The 22747-nt window shown below is 42.5% G+C and overlaps 1 protein-coding gene across 1 annotated transcript; it reads left to right on the top strand.

Moving 5' to 3' along the window:
- The first annotated feature begins 1107 nt into the window (after positions 1 to 1107).
- Positions 1108 to 18053, top strand: TMEM154 (transmembrane protein 154). The gene is made up of 6 exons (XM_027891821.1): positions 1108 to 1279; positions 9298 to 9603; positions 11349 to 11376; positions 12510 to 12595; positions 14039 to 14099; positions 17713 to 18053. Exons 1-6 carry the CDS (start codon positions 1150 to 1152, stop codon positions 17726 to 17728), a joined length of 627 nt encoding a protein of 208 aa, XP_027747622.1. The 5' UTR covers positions 1108 to 1149; the 3' UTR covers positions 17729 to 18053.
- Positions 18054 to 22747: the final 4694 nt, after the last annotated feature.

Genomic DNA, 22747 nt, shown 5'->3' with positions numbered 1-22747 from the left:
TTGTTAGCCAAACATGAGTCAAAAACAGTTGATGGGAATCTGTGTGGAAAATGCTACAAGCTATGTAGAAAGACTGGAAGGGAAAAGAGGAAAGGACATAGTATTTTACACCAGAAATATGAGATAAAATGCATCAAAACAAGTGCTTTTCTCTCTTCCAGTTTCTCTGTCTAGGTTTTATGTTTTACTAAGGGATGAGTGAGCTGCTCCTACCCAGTGACAGGCAATACATGGAAGCCCCTGGTCAGCCCTCATGTTTCTGAGTGTGTGGACAGTGGTGGAGTGGTGGGGACAGAGGACAGGGCAGTGTTGGGGGGGCATCAGCTGTGCCCTGTGGTCTGCACACCCAGACAGAGACTGCCAGGGGGAGTGAAAATCAAGATTAATACAGAAGGGAGGCAGGATTATCTGCCTCTTGCCACCTCCATCAACTGTGACTGGACCCCTGTGCCAGGCAGTGCACCTTGGTGGGGCCTGAGACCTTCTGTCTCCTGTCATCTATAGCCATTGTCACACCAGTGTCTAAGCATTTTTCAGCTAAGCCACCTTCTCCTAATAAAAAAAAAAAAAAAATGATGTGGTTTTCTGCTTTCTCCTCTTCCTTGGTACAAACCAGTTCAGAATACCAGTTACAGGCTGCTAAGAGAGCCAGCAATTCATCCCATTTGTTAGAGACACCCCACTTGGGGTTGCCTTTTGGGGTCACAAATGCACTCAATGTCCTACCGTGCTTGAAAAGCAAGGCAAGAGAGGAGGCACTTTTGAAATTTCCTTGCTCAACCACCCTGAAAAGTGACATAAAACCTTCCTGCTAACTCACAGAAATGAAATTTTGTATCTGATTTGTATTGGTATGATGTCTGTCCCTTTGGTACTGTGTGTAGATGAAGATAAAAGGTACTGAAGTCAGGCGTGAAAGGACAGGAGGAGAGCGGGAGCTCTCTCACCTACAGAATAAAGGTGCTTCAGCCAAGTTTGTGCTTGAAGTGCAACTTCTGTGTTTTTTTTTTTCTTCTTCTTTCTTTTGCAATCATTGCTTGCTTGACAGGCCCAGACGGAATTACATCACTTCCTAAAACCCATCAAAGAGAGTCCATCTCCTGAAGAAATGCAGCTCAGATGCACCTTGGCAGGAAGCAGGAAATGTAGATGTTTGGGTGCAGCAGGGAGCCTGACGGAGCGCCCCTCGTGTGGGAGCACTGCCAGGGCAGCATGAGAAATCCCAGCCTTATCACCCTGCTCTCTGCCCTGTCGCTGGCTGGAGGATCTGTTGGGAATGGTGAGTAAAAAAGCGCCTTTTGCCTGCCGAGGTGGGACCGCGTGTTATGCCTGCAGCGATGGGACCGAGTTGGAGGGTAACACCCTCCAAGCTAAGCACTGGGAGAAGATCTGTGGGGACTTGCTCTCTGCTGCTTTTTGCTATGTTTACCCTCTCTGCTTAAAGCTGCCTGTCTTCTATGAAGGTTTGACTTTTTCTCGTTAGATCTAACCCCAGACAGCAACAACCTAATCCTACAATTCCAGCGTTTCCTAAATTGCAGTTGTGTAGGGAACTGGAGTTTCCATGCTGACCCACCAGGCATTTTACTTCTAATTTTAGTTATTTTTAAATCCCACACCCAGTACTACCAGCATTTAACAGTAAAGTTAAAGACAGAGCACTGCTTCCATTCAAAAGCTGACTGCCGATTTCCGCAGTCCCAGTGCACAGAAACTGGTTTAACAAAAGAACAGCCGGTTCCGGAGACAAATATTTTGAATTCTCAGCTGCAGAACAAAGTGTCCGCCAGCATGGATTTAGGTCCTGACCTTCTGAAGGGAAGAACCAGGAGTGAAAAAGCCACTTGCGACAGAATGCTGGGTGGTGCTGGGCTTGCAGACACTCTCGTCTGTTCCACTGGCATTTTGGCAGCCAGCGACTGCACATGACAGGCAGCTCTTTTAGTGAAACCTTGACAGGTAGTGCTTACAAACCTTTCGGTGTCAAACAAATCCCTGCCAAAGTGCCTCAGTATGGACTAGGAGTGTTTGCTGCCCTCTGCGGAAAACAGGGAGAGAGGATGGTCACTCTCAGTCATCACTGGACTTCTTCTCTTAAGGCTTTAAAATGCATTCCAGAAATATGTGGTTCGGTGAAAACCAGTACTATAAGCAGTGTGTAAAGCTGGGCTGCAGATTCCCTGTGTGCTGCTGAGCTGCTTGTACTTAGGAGTCTTGCTCATCTGTAAGAGTGAGCTAAGTGAGGTATAAAATAGTTTGGTCTTCGTTGTGTTACTAGAGCTCTGCTGCATTGCAGGCACGTTGGGAAAATATGCTGCAAGCATTGAACATACATAGCTCAGAATCAAAGCGGTCAGAGGAACAAAAATCCTGCCATGGGCAGAGCAAAACGGAGGTCTCAGGGAAGGGGAGGAGCACAATGCAGGAGATGCAGTGTGATCGGGGTCCTGCTTCCTTAGCTCATGTACTGATCGATAACATTTCATCACCTCCTCAGGGTGGAGGGATGCCTTAGTCCCCAGTCCCCTCAGCCCCCTGGCCCTTCTTTGTCGTGGGCATTAAAGGCTGCTTGAAGCACTGGGCAGATGTCAGGTGCCCCAGCCCACACCCCGACTGCCTTCAGAGGCTTCCTACCAGTACTTCCCCATTTAAATTCTGGTTATTTTTGGAATGGTTCCTCTTCAGGAGTGAGTCAGTGCTGTAAGAACCCTCCCCAAGCCCTATCAGCCCTGACTTTCCGGAGCCAGCCTGCAGCAGCTGGGGAAGGGGAGGAGAACACCCACCTTTGCTCCCCGTACAAAGGCGTCTTTTGCTTATGCCATCAGCCCTAAACTGTAGCTGGGGGAGTACTCTGACTGCAAGGGAGGGAGGTGGGAGGGGGAGGCTGTGAACTTGGGCCTTCAGAGGGAAATTGAACTGGTGGAGGAAAAGTTTTTGTAGGCCTTAGGTACCCCAGAGGCACTGGTGGGTGAAGAGCCCCTCCACTGAGGGCAGCCTCCCAGAGAGATCCTTTGCTCTCAACCTTCCTGGCTCACAGATCAACAGGGCAGGAGTTTTAAAGGAGCTTTACAATTTACCAGACACAGTCTTCCCCTTTCAAGTGGTCTGCTGTCTAAATACCATTTACAAAATCGTCAAACAGAGTATGATTAAATCTTGCAGCATAGACAGATTAAGTCCTATTCCCATACCCTGCCAGAGCCTTGTAAAACCCTAGCCTTGCCATTTGGATTATGTTTATGGATGGTTTTCTCCCATCTATGCTACAATTACTCTAATCCAGTAGCTCTAAGCGCATTCCTGAGGTCTCAGCTCTGGGTGCTGGCCTTCTCACAGCTCCATACTGAAGGAACATTGGGATTTGCACCAGTTCCCTTTCCCTGGCTTTAATGCAGCCAGAAAGCCCTACAGGTGACAGTGGCTCTCTCTACTGCAGGTGATGGTGCTCACTGCTCAGCCTTGCAACACCCCTAAACACCTACCTAGGTGTGTGTGCTGACCCTAGTAACAAGCATTTAGACCCTTACTATGGCGTATAGGGACAGGCTCTGACCCTACAGTCATTTCTCAGGGTATGCCATCTCCCACTGGGTTCAGTGAAGCACATGGGAAATTGCAGCATAAACAGTCTGACATGGGGAGCAAGAAAACGTGTGAGAGAGAGGAACAGTAAAACCTGTAAGATCACTAAGTTGAAGACTGTGTCTCTTGTGCTATTGTTTTGAGCTGTCATTTAAAGAAACATTGCTATCAAAGGTCCAGATATTCAGCAGCTTGTACCGTGAGCACAGGCAGCGACTCTTGCCTTGGCAGAGAAGTGCCTTTTGGGTTAAGTCCCTAAAAAGATGAGGTCTCTAAGACAGTGATAGTTTTGACCTGTCTCCTCCTAGAGTATTGAACTCAAGAATAGGTTTGAACCCATTACAGTCGCCCGTTAAAATTTTCTATAAAAGCAACAATATAAAAAATGAGGATTTGCTACATCCTGTCTTTCCAAAGTGCAGTCCTCTTAAAAGCAGATGAAAAATCCTTTTTACTGAACACATCAATTCTTCCTACATATTTACTCCCATTCCTCACTTTCATCCACATACACAAACAGTCACTGTGCTTTATTCGAGTGCTTCAGGGACATTTCAGAAAATCTCTCATTTACATCAGCAAGACTCTATACTAAATTTCAGTCAGTGACACCAGTCTCTTATCCATCATGAGATTTTACCATAGCTGGAAAGCCTCTGGAGCTTTTGAATCTTTAATTTCAGAGTCCTCCTGAGAGCAAGGAGCACTAGAAGATTTACATCACAGTGAGGTTGCATGGGTATCACAAATGCAATGCTAGAAGGCCATGGGACTAAGTAGAAGTAACTAAATGCATAAATTGGTCTGGAAAACCTTTAGCACTGGGGATTAGAAATGAGACTCCACTAAGACTTGTGCCTGAATTTGCAATACCAGCAGTTAGTGCAGCACTTCAGCTGGATGGAAATACACTGAGGAAAAGCAGTTTCCATGGTCTATAAATGAGCTTAAACAGTTGTTTCCTCTTTCAGGTTATACCTAGATAACGCTTTCTAAGCACCTTGTTTTAATAGGATCTTGTCTACAGATTAGCCATCCTGAAATGCCTGTGCTCCCTCATCAGAGCAGCACATGCACCCAACAGCTTGCCTGCAGGCTTTTAAGGATTCCTCTTCCAGCCAGACTGACAAGCGAGACCTGCCTCAACAGGCACCTGGGCAAGCCCTGGCCATGGCAAGGAACAGCCCTTCTTACAGCAATCTGAAATGTGGGAGAGGAACAGTGCAGGGATGAGCCAAGCAGTACGGGAAAGGATCATATGGATCACGTGGAGTGGTATGACTATACCAACAGAAGGAATGTGTGTGTAGAACAGAGTGATATAGGATGTGGTAACTTCATGCCAGCTTTACAGTCTTTTCTTGTTCTGTCACCTTCTCGTGGGTCTTCCTTTCACTGCATTTTTATAGCTTATGGGACAAAAATTTTCCTTTCAAACTAGTAAGCCTCGCTATCCCACTGACACAGCTCTTGCTTTTTTCCTACCCGGTTCCTTTCTCTTCTGTAAGTAGGTACTGTAGTGTAATTTGAAAAACTCCCTTCAGAGACCCCAGTCCTTGAGTCTGATGGTAAGGCAGCAGGTTCAGTTTTACAACAGAACCGAATGTGCTGACTGACGGCTATTTTCCTTTGCAATTTTCCTCTGCCCAGCATCCAACTGAATTCAGAAACCTGTTTGCCTGCTTACTTAATCAGGAAGCTCATATCACCTCCTCTGAGTGCTGCAGCACAAACCTCAGAGGAAGAAATGCTGCAACAGGAGAAATGTTGTTTGTTTGACTGAGATGTGTTTTTTTGACTCCAATCTGTAAAGCCACTTGGTATATTCAACTCCCTCTGTCTCCCATGAAAAGCAGGTTTGGGAGCACCTCCAAAACTCAAGCAAAGACCATCAGTGATCTGAGCATATTTTTGAAGTAGAAAACAGTGAATAACACCTTATACCATAGTATCTATATATAGGGACATAGCTTCTTCGTAATTTTTAAGAACTGTTAATTGAGACTTTTCTGAGATGCTGCTAGTGCTTGCTCAGGCATTTTAGTCCCTTGAGGACTAGATCCTCTAATGGTGGAAACCCGAGGACTTCTTAACTTCTGGCTCCAGCTTCTTAGCTTACAGTCCCAGCTGTGCCCGTCTCCCCATCAGGGCGGGACCCAGCTGTGTGCCAGCCCTTCTTCCTTCTGCTCTTGAAAGCATGGAAAGTGACAATACGGGCTGGGCTGAAGCTGTGGTGTGTTCCCATCCACTTCCCTGGACATGGGAAGAAGTCACCAGTATTTATGCCCCAGGCAGTCCAGACAAAAGTGAAGCTGACGTGGTTGTTGTACGAGCACATGCTCCTTGGACAAGATGTGCAGAGGGATGAGTATGGATGTTGGACTGTAGCCAACACCATGAGGCTGAGCTCAGCAAGAGAAAAGGCACAGGCTTTGCAAAGTCAAGAAGATATGTACATGATCAGATGTGACTTGCTCCTTGTTGCCCTCCTTTGGCCTTGGTTTTCCATCCCAGTATGTTATGTTATGGTCAGATTCCCATTTGCAGGAAGGTACTAGATCTCTTGCAAGATTAAACTCCAGCACAGCTAACAAGACAGTTCATGGTATGAATTACCCCTGCACATCTGGCACGGAGAAGATGTTTGAATAGCATCTCACAAAATCCCCAGCTTTCAAATGACCTTCCGCCCTGCTCCAAACCTTGCAACACCCAGCTTTCATTTACCCTACAAAACAGCCGCTGGGGTCAGCTGCAACCCAGCCCACTCGCTATTTTGAGCACTTCAGATTGAAACACTGTGAAAAACAGCAGCTCCCTTGAGGCCAGCCACGTGGGTCTCATGGCACTTGGCTGCGGCGAGCCCTGCAGCTGCACGGGGAGGCCTGAGCCTGTCTCTGCCTGTCAAACTGGAGGCACAAATACTTCCATGGGGCAAGCCACCAGGCCAACCCAGGTGCAGGTTGTGCTCTCCTACTGCGTACGAAGTGTGATGTGTGGGTGGCCTGAGAGTGAGAGCAACTGCTGTGTGACATCCCTGGGGTCCGAGCTCTAGTCCTCAGAGGTGACAGGGTAGGGAGATATGTTGAGGTAGCAGGAAATAAGAGCAATATCCTCGCAAGAACATTCTGCAATTGTCTGCCCTTCTGCTGAAAGACATATTTAATTCACTCAGAGAAAAGATCTCTGTAAGAGGAAATGGTGTTCCCAGAGAGATGCTGTTTTGCCCCTGGAATTATGCAAAGTGAACAAAAGTACGTGGCAGCAAGGTCACTCCCTCTGATTTGCCATTTTCTTTGCCTAGAGACTAGAAAAGGTAATTCTATTTCACACAGAGAAAAATGATTTGAAGTCTGTTTCATAGCTTAAAAACAGGAAAAATACCAGAGATACTGGAGAAGTGTCGGAAATCAAGCACAGCATAGTCTGCAGCTGAAGCTTTAGCACTGCAGGTAATGAGGTGTGACTGTTTGCTTTGCTTTAAAGCCACACCATGCTTTAGACATTTGAAAAATCCATTTTAACTCCAAGAGCAAATGAGAAATAAGGTATGTTCTCCACACCCTTTCACATTCGCACTATTTTAAGCAACAGGCTTGTCCCTCTCAATGTATCAAATGTGTCGAGCAATGGGTTTCAAGGACGATGGCTAGAGGAAGAAAATGAAGCAAGGTCATTGAAGAGGTTCAGTGAGGCTGTGGTGGGCCATCAGCTCTGCCAGTGGCACGGTCTATCACAGCGCAGTCTGTGGCACAGACATCTCTAGTGCTACCTCGCAGCTCTGCACAGCAGCAATCCAAATGGAGTGGCTGCAGACACCGGGAACTATAAACTTGGGAACGAAAAGTCAAATGGCCAAACTAATAAGGGAGAGAAGCTCTCCCTCCTGTCTTCTGCGATAGGATTAAGGAGAGGGGTGGAGGAGCACTTGCATAAGGGGTCTTTACCTGCAAGGGAGGCAGAGATAATGTTTTGCTCTTGATTGAAATAATAAATGCAGAAGAAAGCAACAGAGAGACTTAAGTTACAAAGTGCTTTGCCACAAAAGAGCTATTATTTTCATTGTCCTATTGTGGTGCAATATGGTGACCTTCACAGTACTAAATATACAAGTATTAGGTATTTTTTATTAAGTATTCAAATTCTTTCCTAGTTTTTAGGAAAGAATAAAACAATCAGGTGCCTGTGTGATATGCACAGCATAAAAATCTAGATAGAACGCTGCTGTCACACTCAAATAATTTTATTCATGTGAAACTGAAATACAGTCTCATTAAATAGTCATCTCCTCTTAGAGACAAATCTGATGGGAGAGAGGAGATGCTGCAGAGTGGATTAAGCAAGAGATAGCGCTCTAATCCCAGTTTTCCTCTTTCACTTGGTGTCCCTTGGAAGGACAGCATCCCTGTCCTTCTGATTTCTCATTTGTAAAATGGAGATGATAACTGCTCATCTCTCAGGGCCATTATGAAGATTAATGTGTTTACAAAAGCATTTAAAATGCTAAGTACTTTTGGTTCCAGTCCTATGAGATTGGAAATGCCAGCACTGAGGTGCTGAAAACCTTAAGCTCTTGCTAACTCTAGTGGAAACTATGGCTGCCCAGCACTTTACAAGAATGAGGAGAAATATGTCATTGCGAAAGTCATGAAATCCCATCCTGCTTTATTGCATAAAATGAGACCTGCACTGTGCCAGCATCGTATCTGAAAGGGCAGATAACACAAAAAACCCATCGTTTAATTTCATGCTAAGAAAATTACTGAAGGCTTTGCATTAGGAAGCATGCTATTGTAATTTATCTGACGGATTCCTGCCCATAATTTGCTGTACTTGTTTTGAGCTTTAAACTCTGTGACAGTCAATACAGACTCTTAATTAGCCTCACAAAAAGCACTTTTTTCATTATTACCAATATAGCCAATTTTAGCCACTTTTCTTGCAAAATGCATGATAAATGAAACCAAAACCAAAACCGAGGTTCAAAATGCCCAGTCTTAGCATTTATGAGGAATAATCAGCATTGATGTTTTACCACATGCTCCTTCAGCCAGCCTGTAGGATCAGCCACAGGAACAGTTAATGGCACCTGTACCCAGTAACGTCCCTTTGTTACTACCACCTCTTCTGGCCCAGGCATAAGTGGAAGTCAGCAGCTTCTGCATCCTTCAGGCCTTCCTTTCACCAATTCTGTTCTCCACAGTGAGACAAACTTAATTAATTTGAGAAAGGCACAGAAACAGGGAGATGCATGAACCAAAGGAATTAGTGAGCCAGGGATAATGGGTCTCCCTGAAGGGAGTACCTAACTCCTTGGGTAAGGGGAGGGATGTATGTGCCAAGACTGAGGAGCAAAACAGGCTGGTGTGGTTTACTGAGAAGCAAAATAATTTTACATGCGAGCAAGGCCGGATGTCAACCTGCAGGAAAAGAAGTCTGTTTGTGCAAGGCAGCTTTGTGCAGACAGACCACGCATGCTGACTTGTCCCACTAAAAGCCAGCTAAAGAACATAGTAATGACTGGTAAGATTTTGTGACAAATTTGTGATCTAATTTTACATCTGATGCCCAAGACTTCAAATCTGTGTGTATGGGGCATCTGCTGACTTTTTTAAGACATCAAATGGAAAATAAGTACTAAAGCTGTACACTGTGACTCACTGATAACACTAATGAAACCCATAAAATGTTAAGTTGACCTCCTATATTTTACAGGCCCTGAAAATGATGGATCAGGAGATGGACCATCGACATTATCCACTGTTCCAGTAACATCTCCTCCTCCTGCTATGGGTTCTTCAACCGTGAATGAGACAGTACTTGTCACAACGAGCACTGAAAGCAGCTTTGAAACAGAAAGTACTTCAAGTAGTGAACCGAATGCTGTGAATGATGAGGACAGTCTAGAAGCAGCAGAACAGTCTCTCTTGATATATGTTGTCCCTGCCGTGCTTCTGGTCCTAATGATTTTATTGGTCACATTTTTTGTAATACATCACAAAAGGAAAAAGTCTAAGCAAGGTAAATTTGTCTTCTTGTGCATCAAAAGAATATTTTTTGGATGTACTCAACATTAACAAAACGTTATTTGGAGGCCTGTGATGCCACATTTAGGATGTCCTTCTCTGATTGTAGTTGCCCGTTTGACAGATAGGAGAATGATCCTCCTTGGCAGCAGTACCTGGGCACACACTTGTCCTTGGACAGGAGCTAATTCCCCTTCTTGGCACCTCCTGCTCATGCTGCACACCCATGGGAGTCATGGCACTAAGATCCAGCTCCTGGCAATGCTGAGAATACTTAGGGATGTTACTGTGTGGCTCAAATGCTTATTCTGTCTCTATGCTCAATAACTTCATGCAAAGTGAAATTAATGCTTCTATTGCCTATACTGCCCACAAGGTAAAGCTGTTTGGAGCTTCAATAAAATAAGAACAAGCAACACCATTTTGAGGAACACCTTTAAGGGATCCCACTCCCATAGGGTAGTGGCTGCTGTGAAGACATCACAGTAAATGGCCTAGGAATCCCATGGTCAGAGTGCCTGAGTGCTGTGGTAGGGTGAGCAGTGCTTCAGGAAGGTGCCTTCATCTCTTAACAAAGAAAGTGGTAACTTGGAGTGTCAAGCCACAGAAAACAAACTAAGGTGTCATATTAAAACCACGCATCTGGTAAGTGAAGTCCTGAAATGGTTGTATCAGTGTCTCCACAGAGCCAGCGTGCAGCTGTGAGCTCCTCAGCCTGCAGGCAGTGCAACACATTCAGCACAGATTTTAAGTAAATCTTTTGGGGTGTTTGTTTTTAGGCTGCATTTGCCTTATCATTGCATCTCCCTCTAAAGAACTGAATTCACAAGCAGGCACCTAGTTGCCTGCCTGTTTCTGGATGATTTGATGTGCATGTACACTCTTCAGAGGGATAGGAAATGTGGCGCCTTTCAGGAACACAATCCTGGATTCTCTTGTCACGTGCCTACTGCTTGGAGCTGGGATTTTGAGCATCCTCAAGGCTGGGGCAGATGGCTCTGTAGTTTTTGTGTGGCTCTGTAGTCAGGAAATGCCAGAGTGCTGGAACAACTGGGAGGTATCAGTACCCACTGGCAAAAATGAAGCAAAAATAAGCTGATTTGAGACAGGCTTTTCAGTCACTCTGTTCCTGGAGGGGAAGTTATTTATCTGTTACACCATTTTCGCCCCCATCTTTACTATATGTTGGGATCATAAGTAGCTTTAGATCCCTTTTGACATCTGGCTAGTTCAGCTTCATTTGCCTGACGGAGATTTAATCTGCCATGCAAGTCCAACCCCCCCTTCTTCTCTCCATGAGTGGCTTCCAGAGTCTCCAGACAGAGCTGGATTGCCTGTGTGTAGTCTGTAGAAAAATGTCCCAATGCCTCTCGTAAACAATATTTTTGCAGAAGTGGTTCCTTTTCAGGATACCATTTCCCTCATGACATCTGTTTTGCTCAGGGAAGCGAGCATCTGCCCTGTCCCACCCACTGCAGCACTGACACTTGGCTTCCTCCCAGCATGGCTAATAAGGAGCTGCTATTAGTGTATTCAAGATTAAAAATAATGGGTTCCTCTGAAAATTACAAACAGGATGAGATGTTTTGTCTTTCATCTAAAATTTAGTTTTTATGCCTTTTGAAAATGCAGTCTGTTTTATGTGACCCTATTCAAGGCTTGCTTGCAGTCTTGGACCTTGTATATACAATGGGGTATATATAATGCAGAACTATGAACACCAACTTTCTTCTTTTCCAGATGAGCTGGGAAGTGAAAATGTGAAAAGGTAAATTTTATGAATCTCTCTCTTTATAAATTTTTTTTTAAATTTTATTCTAACAGGACATTATGATTTTTGTCTCCTTCACCACCTGTTTTAATTTTACCATACCCTTTTTGCCATCAGCTGCACCAGCTAACCATCTCTACAGGTGGCTAAAATGTGACTTCAGTACCTGGTTGAAGGTAAAGGAGCTGCAGTGACTGAGGCGAGCACTGCCCCACAGGCCCACAGGCCTGCAGCCCCTGCTGCCCCTGCTCTAGGCACCTCCTGCTCCCTCAGTCACCAGAGGCACAAGGTACCCCAGGAGCAAACGGGATCAGTTCCCAGACTCATCACAGGCTTCTGCTATTCAGAATAAGCTTTGTGTCTTGCTCCCCTGTTTTTCAAGTTTGTCTTCTCACTCAGAGGTGAGGCAGAAAGGCTAGCCTGGTTGCCATGGGAGCAATGCCTTAGATGCTGGGAAAACAAGCCAAAAGCTGTGTGGCTCTTTCAGAGTGATAATTTCTATTGTTACCTTTTATTGAGATCCATTTTGCTAATCAATGCTGAAAGTTCATAAATTGCATCTAGGAGGGAAAAAAGGGTTTTTTGCTAAAAATATTTTTTCTATCTTACGACTGCAGGAATGATAAGCAAAAGGAAGCTAAGTGGAGGCATTTAAATAAATGCAGTTACTCTTTTCATGACCTTTCCTTTTGAAGTCACTGCAAATGTCAGTCACAGCTATGATGAAACTTTAGGCCTTTTATCGCTGGAGCAATGGGACTTTTGCAATGTTTTCCAGCAGGGCAGAGACAAACTATCTTATTTTTTTGTTTCCTATTTACAGCAGGGACGGTTTTCAAGAAGCTGCAGTGATCCTGTGCTCTGGCACGCCTCAGGCTGCACTGGCTCCCTCTGTATGTTATGTCTCAGTCCTCCCTAGCTCTGCCCAGGACCAGCATCTCAGAGATGCTCCCTTGCATCTGTTTGCAGCTGTTTGGTTCAAACCCACTGGGCAGACATCTCCTCAGATGGCTTTCCAGAGATAATATGTGTGTCTGGAATTAGGAAAGAGTCATACAAAATTACTGCATTGTAAGTTGTACAAATTAACATTTTGTGTCATGCTTTTCTTCCCCCTCTCTTCTTTCAAGTCCTATTTTTGAAGAAGACACGCCCTCTGTTATGGAGATAGAAATGGAAGAGCTTGATAAATGGATGAACAGCATGAACAAAAATGGTACATGGTAACCCCTCTACTCCATCCTCCCTCTCTTTCTAGCTGACGTAGATCCCATGTGTAAAAAATCAACGTAAGATGTTTTGTATGCATGTCACTGCTTTTCCTACAACATTTTTAGTTGTGCTCTTGACTCCCTCCTACTAAAATAACTGCACAAATGTCAGGGGTAGAATTTTTCAGAGCAGTATTTTAGTTTGTGTGGGAGTTTATTTTTAACATGTGGTGGAATCTCATAAATGTTTTCTGTTTCCAGCAGACATTTCTGTTAAACACACATATAGCTGTGAGGGGCATTTATATTTTTAAATACACATTTTTAATGCTAAATACTAGTTTCTATGAAGCATCTAGTCCTTTCAGTTTTCAGAATTACTACAGTTTTGTGCTCCACATTGTGTAGGAGAAATACGCATTTGTTCGTAGCTCAGACCACTGTTTATTTAAAACTGCTGTCAGGAGCTTGTGAACATGCCCTTCCCCTCTCCTGCAAGTCTATCAGCACGTGGAGCAATTAGAACCTAGAATAACTACCACCAGCAGCACCTTCGGCCCCCTTCTCAGTTACCTCTTGCATTTTCCCCCTCACCTTCCTCCCAACTGTAATCTCCCAGTCAAAATCCCTATGGGCCCTGCATTCTCCTTCAAGGGTCTTCTCAAAAAAATGAGGATCTTTGGTAAGGCATGAATTAACTGAGGCCTGATTTTGAACCCCGAACAGCTTTTCACTGGCTGGGAAATGCTGAAACACTGATATTTTTTTCATTCCTGATCCCTTGCCTTATATCCAAATGGCTCATTTGCCTGACCTACGGGGGATGCTTTGTTTTTCACGACATAAAACTCTCTGGAGGGAGCATTTCTTTGCATTAGCACAGTGCTCCACGTGACGGGGCTCTGACCTTTGCGGTCTGTAAGCTCCAGTGGAAAACATGCGCTAAGTGGCAATAGTGAAAGAGACGCATTAAGTGTGCTACAAAGGGAAATAGTGTTGTAAAATATGTTTTTAAATTTTGTGGAGAGAAGGGAACAAATATTTTGCATACTTGTGTGTGTGTGTGTTAGTGTTACCCAAACTCCAGCCCCAAATTCCCAGCTGGGCTATAAAGCATAGGTGCAACTATAAGCAATGGAAGATTAACAGACAACCTACCCATGGCAGTTTGTAGGGAAGCAGTCCTCAAAAATAGTTAATTTGTGTAGGTGTACATAAATAACTGAAATATATGTCACAAAGAAATTCTGGCAACACTTATCAAAAGGAAGGAGGATTTAAAATGTGTAACATTTATGCTATGGGGTCCGTGCAGATAAAACAGTACAGAAGTGTATCAACAGATCTGTATTTTAGAGAGACTGCATGATAAAAGTTGATGCATTTTTGAAATACATGTAGAGGAATTGCCAAGAGTAACTATGGTCTTGTTTCTTATCCTTTTTCAGCTGACTGTGAATGTTTGCCTACTGTAAGAGAAGAAGAAAAAGAATCAATTGCCAACCCAAGGTACTTTAATTCATTATATTATTTGAAGAAATACAGTCAATGTCACTCTAAAATAATCTATTTTTGCATGTAATTACAGAGTGATTCTTTGGTCTATATAAATTTTAAAGTTTTTATATATAGGGACTTTGACTTCAGTGTAAACAAAAGGCTTGACACTCATATTTCTCAAAAACTCTCTACCTGTAAATTGCAACGCTAAATAATCTTGCAGTTGTAAACTGGTGCAAGACAGACAACCAGATGGCACAGAGGGAGTTTCACTTGCTGATCAGACTTTACTCACAGTTTCCCAAGGTGTTAATATAAGCATTCAGCGTAGCTTCCTTGGCACTCTTCACCACTGCATGCACCCAGTTCCCCTCTGCTGCCTGCTGCCTATGGGTCCCTGAGAACCATTGCCAGATGCTTTAGTTTAAAATGTGACTTGCCAGACAGGAACTTGTCCGACCCTAGAGAAACCTGAAGGACCTTCCTGATGCCCTGGTGCAGCACTCCCCCAGAGCTGGCACTAGCTCATTGTACAAGCAGAGGTCCCAAAGGGATGCAAAACCGCAATCCTGACAGCTTGTAAACTTAAAATCTTTCTGGCTGGTTTCCTCAGGATTTTGGCCAGAACTCCTAAATCCCTCTCAAACTCCCATTTTCCCTAATTAAAAATTCTGTTTCCAGCTGGAAACAAGAGGCTGTACATTGCCCTTGCCTGCACCCTTATGTTGCAGCTGCATTTTGGGTAGTGGGCAAAGCAGCTCCTCTGTGCCAGGTTATGATAACAAACAAGTAAAGTATCCTATGTGCCAAGAAAACCCCCGGTGCAGTGGAAGCAGAGGTGCAATCAGGCAAGGCCAGGAACAGGGACAGGTGGCAGGAAGGGGACCTAGGTCTTCTGCTTCCCATGGCACCAGATAATTCAGCTGAATATGTCTCTCTGGCAGAACTGCACCTCCCACTGTGGACTCTCATAATATCCTAGTCCTCTTTCCTGAGCTTCCTTGCTCAGGAATGAAATAGCAGGGATGTTAAATCACCACTGCTAGAGAGTTTGCAAGTCAGTTGCTCCAAAGCTGCAGTTTCAGGGGAGCTTTTGGATGGGGCTTGTCCACTTCAGCCATTTGTATTTAAAAGGTTTCTGCCTACACCTATTGCAAGAGAAATCATCATTGTAGTGCTGTGAGGTATTTGCTTTAGTTTAGTTTTGTTTAAAAAAAGACTTAGATTCTGGGTTCCAGATGCAGGCAAGCGCATTAATTTTACCCTAAGCAGCTGGAAAAGATCCTGGATTTGCTAGCCATCTGTGTCTTCCCTTCCTGCCTCTAAACGATAACTCAGAGGGGGAAAATTGTTAAGGAGAGGCAGCTGCACAGTGGTTCTCTAAAAGCAGATTTGCTGAGCGTTCCACTGACTATAGCAGGGAGAACAGGACAAAGCATGCTTGAGTCATATGCTAACACCAGCAAAACACCAGTCAGTCAGACTGGAAAAGGCTTTTTAGGCACACCAACCTTAGCATTAAGTTTACTTTCCAAAACTTAAACAATTCATTTTCAGAAAAAAATCATCATGACATACCAGCTTGAGCTGGCGTTTTAAATATCATCCTTTCTAAAGTGCTTTTTTTACTGCATTTGCATTAACCCCATCAGAATGAGGTGGTTTTGTTCTTGGCTGTCAAAAGGCATCTTTAGGCTACACCTTGCCTCAAGCTCCCCACCTGTAAAACAGAGTTATTGACACTTCAGAATAATATAGTGAGGCTTAAGCCTTGATGCGAAAAAGCACCCCTGTTTGGATAAACATCCTTCAGTCAGAGCGAAGGTACACACGTCATTTAAGTATATTTTCTTGTGACTGGTACCATAGAATCACACTGTAGAGAAATTGTAGAAAGGCAAAAAATGCAAATAAAAATAGGAAATTTATCTCTAAAACATTCAGAGCTGCTCAGACAAAGGATATTAGTTGAATACAAAATGTGAGATTATTAGATTCTATTTTAGATTCTGAAAGACTGCTTTGTTTGGGAAAAATTCTTCTCAAATTATAGTAATTTCTCTTTTAGATTTTATTGGTGGTATTTCAGCATGGGAAACATCTCAAGGTCTCACTGAACAGAGATGGCTTAGTGTTGTTTCCATGATTCATAAAGATACTGGGGGGACATTCATCAAGACCCAAATGTTTTGAACTATGAATGATTTTGATATAATTTTGAAAATATATGAGACTAAACATTTCAATAATGACATTTTGACATTTTCAGAATGAAAGTTGTTCCTAAATATTTCTAAGTCGAGTGTTTCCCTTAACTCCGAGCTACTTCTGCAAATTTCGTTTCACATGAAGTTTTGAACTATGCATTATTTCAATGAGAAAAGGTATCTGAAGTGGTGGGATTTCTGGGTGAACAATGAAAAAAACCTGATTCCTGTTTATTTCTGCAATTGAACCTTATCAGACCAATATTTGCTAGTTTCCCTGATCAAACGCTTAGCTGAATAATGTCAGAAAGAGAACTACATACAAATAAACAGATGTTTTCAGCAGCTATTTTGACTGAGGAAAGTGAAAGACTATGAAATAAAATGAAACAAAGCTATTACTATAATAAAATTTTGTACTCAGTGAGCATCAAGGCTGCACATTTGTATACAGGAGGCAAGATATGACATCCCAGGCTTCTTGGTAGGTAGAGGTCACCTACCTTGCATGTAAGCTAAGTTACAAATATATCTATATATTTTCAAAAATTACATACATTTTTCAAAATATATATTTGAAATAATATGTCTTGGCTTTGAAACCTAGTGCTAAAATCCTGATTGTGCCTGAGCACAGAAACCTCCCCAGCCTCCCTGAGGCCAGGGCTCCCACTCATCCTGTCCATGCAGGAGGGAGCAGGAGTACAAGCAATCCCCTTATGCTTTATCACACCTCCTGAGAGGTTTGGTTTGCCTTGGGTGCTGCTGGGCACTCTTCTAGTCCTTCTGTCTGAAAAGGGTGACTCTTTCTTATGGAGAAATGTTCTGGGTGGGTAATAAGCCAGTACAGAAAGAAGTACTGCCTTCCCAGGATGTGCCTCAGTTTGACAAGGGACTTAAAAAAACATGTAAAATATTATGAGTGACCCTTTTAGCTTCAAGAGTGGTTTAAACCCCTGCTGTTAATGCTGACTGAAATCCAATCAGCTGGTAAAAGATGTCTTATTTTTAATGTTGGCATGAACATTATAAAAACAGTATTAAGAAAGAGCTAGGGAACAAGCTAGCTGGGCAGAAACCAGCGGGACAAAGAGAAAATGCACCTGTTATGAGGTCAGATGTAATAAAAAAATTCTATTTATAGAAAGTTATCCTCACCTGTGGAAAGAGGCCTGGGAGCAGCAGACAGGCTGTGCTGGGCAGCCACTAACCATCAGAGAAATCAGAGCAGCCCTTGCTGCCAACATCCAACACTGCAGATGGGGTCTGTTCATCTGTTACATGACTGACAGATTTATTTCCTGGTAACACCTTCTCATGGACTCCAGAGATACTTTTTCATGTTATTTCCTGCTGAGACAACTAACCCAACAGCATGACACTGGTGTGTTTTTTTCTCTCCTGTGTGTACACAGTGATGGTGAATCATGAAGTCAGAACAGCAGAGAACTGGCTAAAGGGAAACAGCACACAAGCTAACCATCCCCCAGATATTGGAAGAACTGGATTTAAATATAATTCATCTCAAAAGACCAGACAAGCAAATGCTTTGGTTGTGTCCTGCTAGATGTGGTCTTCAGAAAGGAAACATCACCAAGGGGAAGGAAAAAAAGAAAAGAAATAAAGAGAAGCACTGTAGCAAGATTAGAGACTGATTTAAATTCTTTCTGCAATGACATTCCTCACAAATCAAGAGAAATCTCCTCTTTTTCCCCCCCTAAAAGTTCCCAAAACAGTTCAGGATTCTGTCTCATTCTGCAGTAAAACCACTTCTGTTCAAAGTTCGGTGGGTTTCTTTGTTTTGTTTTTCAGGGGTGTTTGTTTCCATGTCCATAATTCTGGATGGCCCTGGCTTTGTGGATGTAAAGCTCATGCCTATGCAATGTTTATTTTTCAATTTGCTTTTTCTGAATGGTGCACTGTATTTGCACAGAGCATCGGCTGGGGAGGTACCAGGCTAGGACTGTCAGACCACATCTGAGGACAGAGAGAGAAGCTGAGATGCCTCTCAAAGGAATAGCCAGAAGCGGCTGCAGCCCGGCAAGGGCATGGACTCTGTCTGTAGTGTGTTTTTCGTTTTTCAAATTAAAATTATTGGAGAAGTGAAAACTATTATCTTGAGATTGCCTTTCAGTTCACTATCTCCACAGATGAGTGCCCTGGGCTAGCTCTCTCCATGTAAGTCTCCTCCCTGGGGAGGGCTGTTCTCTAACCACCTACCTCAGGAATATCCAACTTGAAAACATTTCTTTTTTAAAAAAATAAGTGAGCTTGAAAACTTGAACAATTCAGTACTCACATCAAACACAGGTTTGTGTTATGCATAACTACTTGGTCAAGGTTTTCAGATGCAGTACATTTTCTGCTGCTTCTGTTGTTGAATATTGAGCTTGCAATATCTGAAAGACATGGACTTGTAAGCGTACCTGGTCACCTTTAATTACTCTGAAAAAAAATCAGACTCCTGGGATACCTCAAGGTGGGGAATATAAATCTTGCAACTGTGTCCGCTGATTTTCTATGGCAAATCTCTTAGGGATGTAGTTTAAGTACGTAACACACATAAAAGCAGATACATGTATGTGTAAAGCTTCCCTTGCCTTATTTAAAACAGCAAATTGACATCCTGGCATTTGATAAGAGCCTGTGCTCAACAGGATGGTTTGGAATTAATATTAATTCTAGGTGGTCCTTCTGCCAGATAAAATGCTGCACAGTTCCAAGTCAGTTTCTCAGAGATTTAGTTTGACTTACATATTTTATTTTTTGAGTTTACCTTGAGTGAATTATATTCTGTAAACTCATGCCAGTAAGCATTAATTCTTATTCTTGTTTTCATGATTAATCAATCTTTATATCAAGCTTTAAAATCAATTTTGGCCAGAACTTACATCTCAGAGCTTTATGATTATCCAGGGTATGTCATTTACCCTCTCTAAAATCTGGCATGCTAGGGAATTTATTTTCTTCTTCAGGTACTTTCAAGGCATTTGGAAATACAAAATAATGCTTTAGGCAGTTCTTTGGCCAAGTAGTTTGCATTTCAGTATAGTTATGGATAATGCTAATAGATTGCCTCCATACTAGACAAATATGATTTTTAGTATTTCTATTTTCCCCTAAACATTTTTACATCATTGTTACTCTTCCCCAGCCTTTAACTATGGAGGGGATCATTCATTTATCTGATACCTCAGCCTGGCTCTGCACTGCCCCTTTTCACCTCGCTGGTCTCTTTCTTTGATCATCATTTTCCTATTGACTTCTGCATTTGCCACAGCCATCACCCAGCACCCACTCACTCCGGTTACAGCCAAAACTTTCTGTGGACAACGGGGTCATGGGCTTAGCATCAGCCTGGGTGCTGCCCTGGCCCCTCACTTCCCTCACCCCATTTGTTATTTCTCTCTTCTGCTTGCCTGTGTGCCCCTTGCACTCCTGTTTCTTTTACATCATTGTCATCAGTTCTTGGTCATCTCCTTTTGCACAGTTTTGTTCCAGTATTTTAATCTTGTAGGTGAGTTGAATTGCAGGGGACTTAGAAAATTTCTCTCCTACACCAGTAAACCAAAACATTCTAATATTCCAGTTCATGAATATTAACTTGACACCTTTGGTTGAGGCACCTTAGTTTTCCAAAGATGATGTGCATAGTCAGGTCCTCTAACTCACAAAACAAAAAGAAGGACAACCAGAGAGCACATAAGATATCAGCGGGTTTTAAGTATTATTATCACTATGCACTACACAATATTTAGGCCTCTGCTGTAATCTCCTCATTATCAGCCTGATCTGAGCCAACCCATCCTCTTGCAACATCCACTGGCAACTGAAAATTCAAATTATCATCGCTCAGTAGAAACTGAGAAAAAGCGTGCAAACAGAAAATCTCTTCCACTGTGTATAGTTCTAAAATGTTTAGCAAATGTGATGATCCCTAAACAACTGTTACCTCTTCTTCCATTTTCTTCAATTATTTCAGTACTTATCCAGCACTCCAAGGCAATTTGACATCCAATTTACAGTGTCAGGCATTTTTGTCCTGCAGAAGGCAGAAAAGCTACAGATCCGAAGGAGGATTTTTTGGAGAAATACATGGATAATAAGAAGGGTAATTAGGCAACATCTCTCCTACATATCTTAATAATTAGTATCTTAACAAAATAGAAATAACTCCTCCATAACATTACAAACATAAGGTTACTGATATTGCCAACAGTTAATTAATTCCATAAGAGTCCTGCACTTGTAAAGAACATAATCCTAACAGTAACCTCAGCAAAAAGGAACATTCTTTTTAGTTTCTATGCAGTCATAAATTATAGATTCATAGAAAACTCGTGCTCTGAGACTAAAAAATATATTTTTTTGTAATGCTAAATCCATTGGAAGGCTATAAAATCAACTTTTGTTAGCTTTCTGATATGAAATTACTGTATATTCAAATGTTTTATCAAATAGCTGTTCCAAATTATTTTTTAATGTAAATATTTGAAAGTTGTAACATTACTTAATTGTATATATGAGTTTGAGATTTTAAAGAACTTGTTCTAATAAAGGTTTATAGAGTTTTTAGTGTTCTCTCTTAGGTTCTCTTTTTTCCCATAACTCTGCTAATCCACTCAAGTCAATGGGTGCTAATTAATTGTTATTGATGTCAAGATAACATGGCCTTAGAAGACCTATACAGCTGTATGTGGTACATAGATATCTTACTCTCATCAGCTCTCCAAAATTCAGGCAAAAAAAAAAGGCTAAAGGCTAGTGCACTCGTCTTTTCAACCTACAGAAGTGCTCTGAAATTAATTTTACCTAAATGTTAAAAAAAAAAAAAAAAAAAAAAGGCTGCTTTATATTTCATTATATTTTTGTTGGGGTGTTTCAGACTGTCTATATCGATAGACCGATTCTGACTCCACAGAAACTGATGAATAACCTCATGATTTGTCCTAGGGTGATTGTTGCCATCTTTCCTTAATGATCAATCATTTCTCAGGTTATTTCAGTTAAACACTGATACGGAAGTCTCCAAATTGATAGAGTGGATTTAAGGGAAAAGGAAGGAAAAAAAAAAAAAAAGAAGAGGAAAAAGAGACATGTATTTCCAGATAGAGATTTAGAAAAGATTAATAAAGAAGAGCTTTACTTTCATCCATTTTTGCAACAGACAGTTTAATTAGAGAGGATTATAATGGCCTGGGGGTAACCAGAAAGCTCAAGTCAGTTTTTATTCTATTTAATGTTTTTTAGTGTTCAAACAACCTCAATTTGAAAGCATCATATCAGTGACCAAGCAGAAATGAGTTACCTATCTCTCCTACACATCACATCAGCAAGACACTTTTCTAAGGTAAAGACTTGAAAATCTGCATTTTGGCACAACAGTCGTCTAGTTCTCAAGGGATATTCAAAAGAAGACTTGACTACAGAGCCCAAGAGAGTGTTTTTACACCTTGGGGAGTACCATAGAGTTACTCCCGTATCTCCAGGCACTCGCTCTTGCCCCACTCTGCCCCTGTTAGTACCATTGTGCTGCCCCACAGATCAGGGGCTCCTCAAATGTACAATAAATAAAGCTGGAAGGGATCATGGGGAATGATTTGGCAAGGAAAGACAAGATGAGGGGTGAGCAAAGAACATATCCTGCACCAAAGTTATTATCAACATACATGGAAATGTATTCTGAGCATTTAATATTTGCTTAAGCTTTAAGAATGGCTTACAGTCATACTTTCTGTGAATATCAGTGACAAGAAGTAGTATCAGCATGGTCTGACATGACAGCAAAGGGCAGCACTGGCTACAGACTCCCACGCACTTCCAATAAGGTTGCTTCAGGTCTGGTTTTGTACTGGGTAAGTTCTCTGCCCTGATTTTGGGTGGGATCCCACAATCTGAGGCAATGCTGCTCTGCTACTGCACAACCTCCAAGCACACAAGCAGACACTGCAGAGGGGTGCAGGGGGAACAGGCAGCATCACCACTCCCCTCCACAATGCAAAACGGAGCCCTGGGGCAGTTGGTTTGTGCAGTCATAGAAGTGGTCATAAACATGGGGTATTTTATAGGTGTGTTAGTGTTATTAGCTGCTATCTGCTCTATGAGAAATCATCTTTCTCAGCTAGAAAAGGCTAAAGCTTACCTGAAATATAACGCTGAAGGAAGAAAGACTATGAAGCCAGCATGTCTCTGGGATCAGACTGCATAATTCATTCCCATAGCCAGGCCCCCAGCAGCAGCAATGCACTGGCACAGAATGCCACAGTCTCATCGACACACAAGTTGGGGATTATTTAAGTGCATTATTACAGCTCAATGTACACTCTCCTACATGTTCTATTTGTATATTAAATTGCCTCTTCTTTGTTGCCAGATTTTCAACAGTTATTTTTCTACCAGCAATGCCTAACTGTAGTTTGAGGATTGTCAGATTAGTTCTGGCAACTGGAG

The sequence above is a fragment of the Empidonax traillii genome, unplaced genomic scaffold, assembly GCF_003031625.1.
Source record: "Empidonax traillii isolate 1590-97213 ecotype Southwest subspecies unplaced genomic scaffold, ASM303162v1 scaffold331:size1191723, whole genome shotgun sequence".
NCBI lineage: Eukaryota > Metazoa > Chordata > Aves > Passeriformes > Tyrannidae > Empidonax > Empidonax traillii.
The sequence above is the reverse complement of the archived record's forward strand: the minus strand, read 5'-3'. Positions and strand labels throughout refer to the sequence as shown.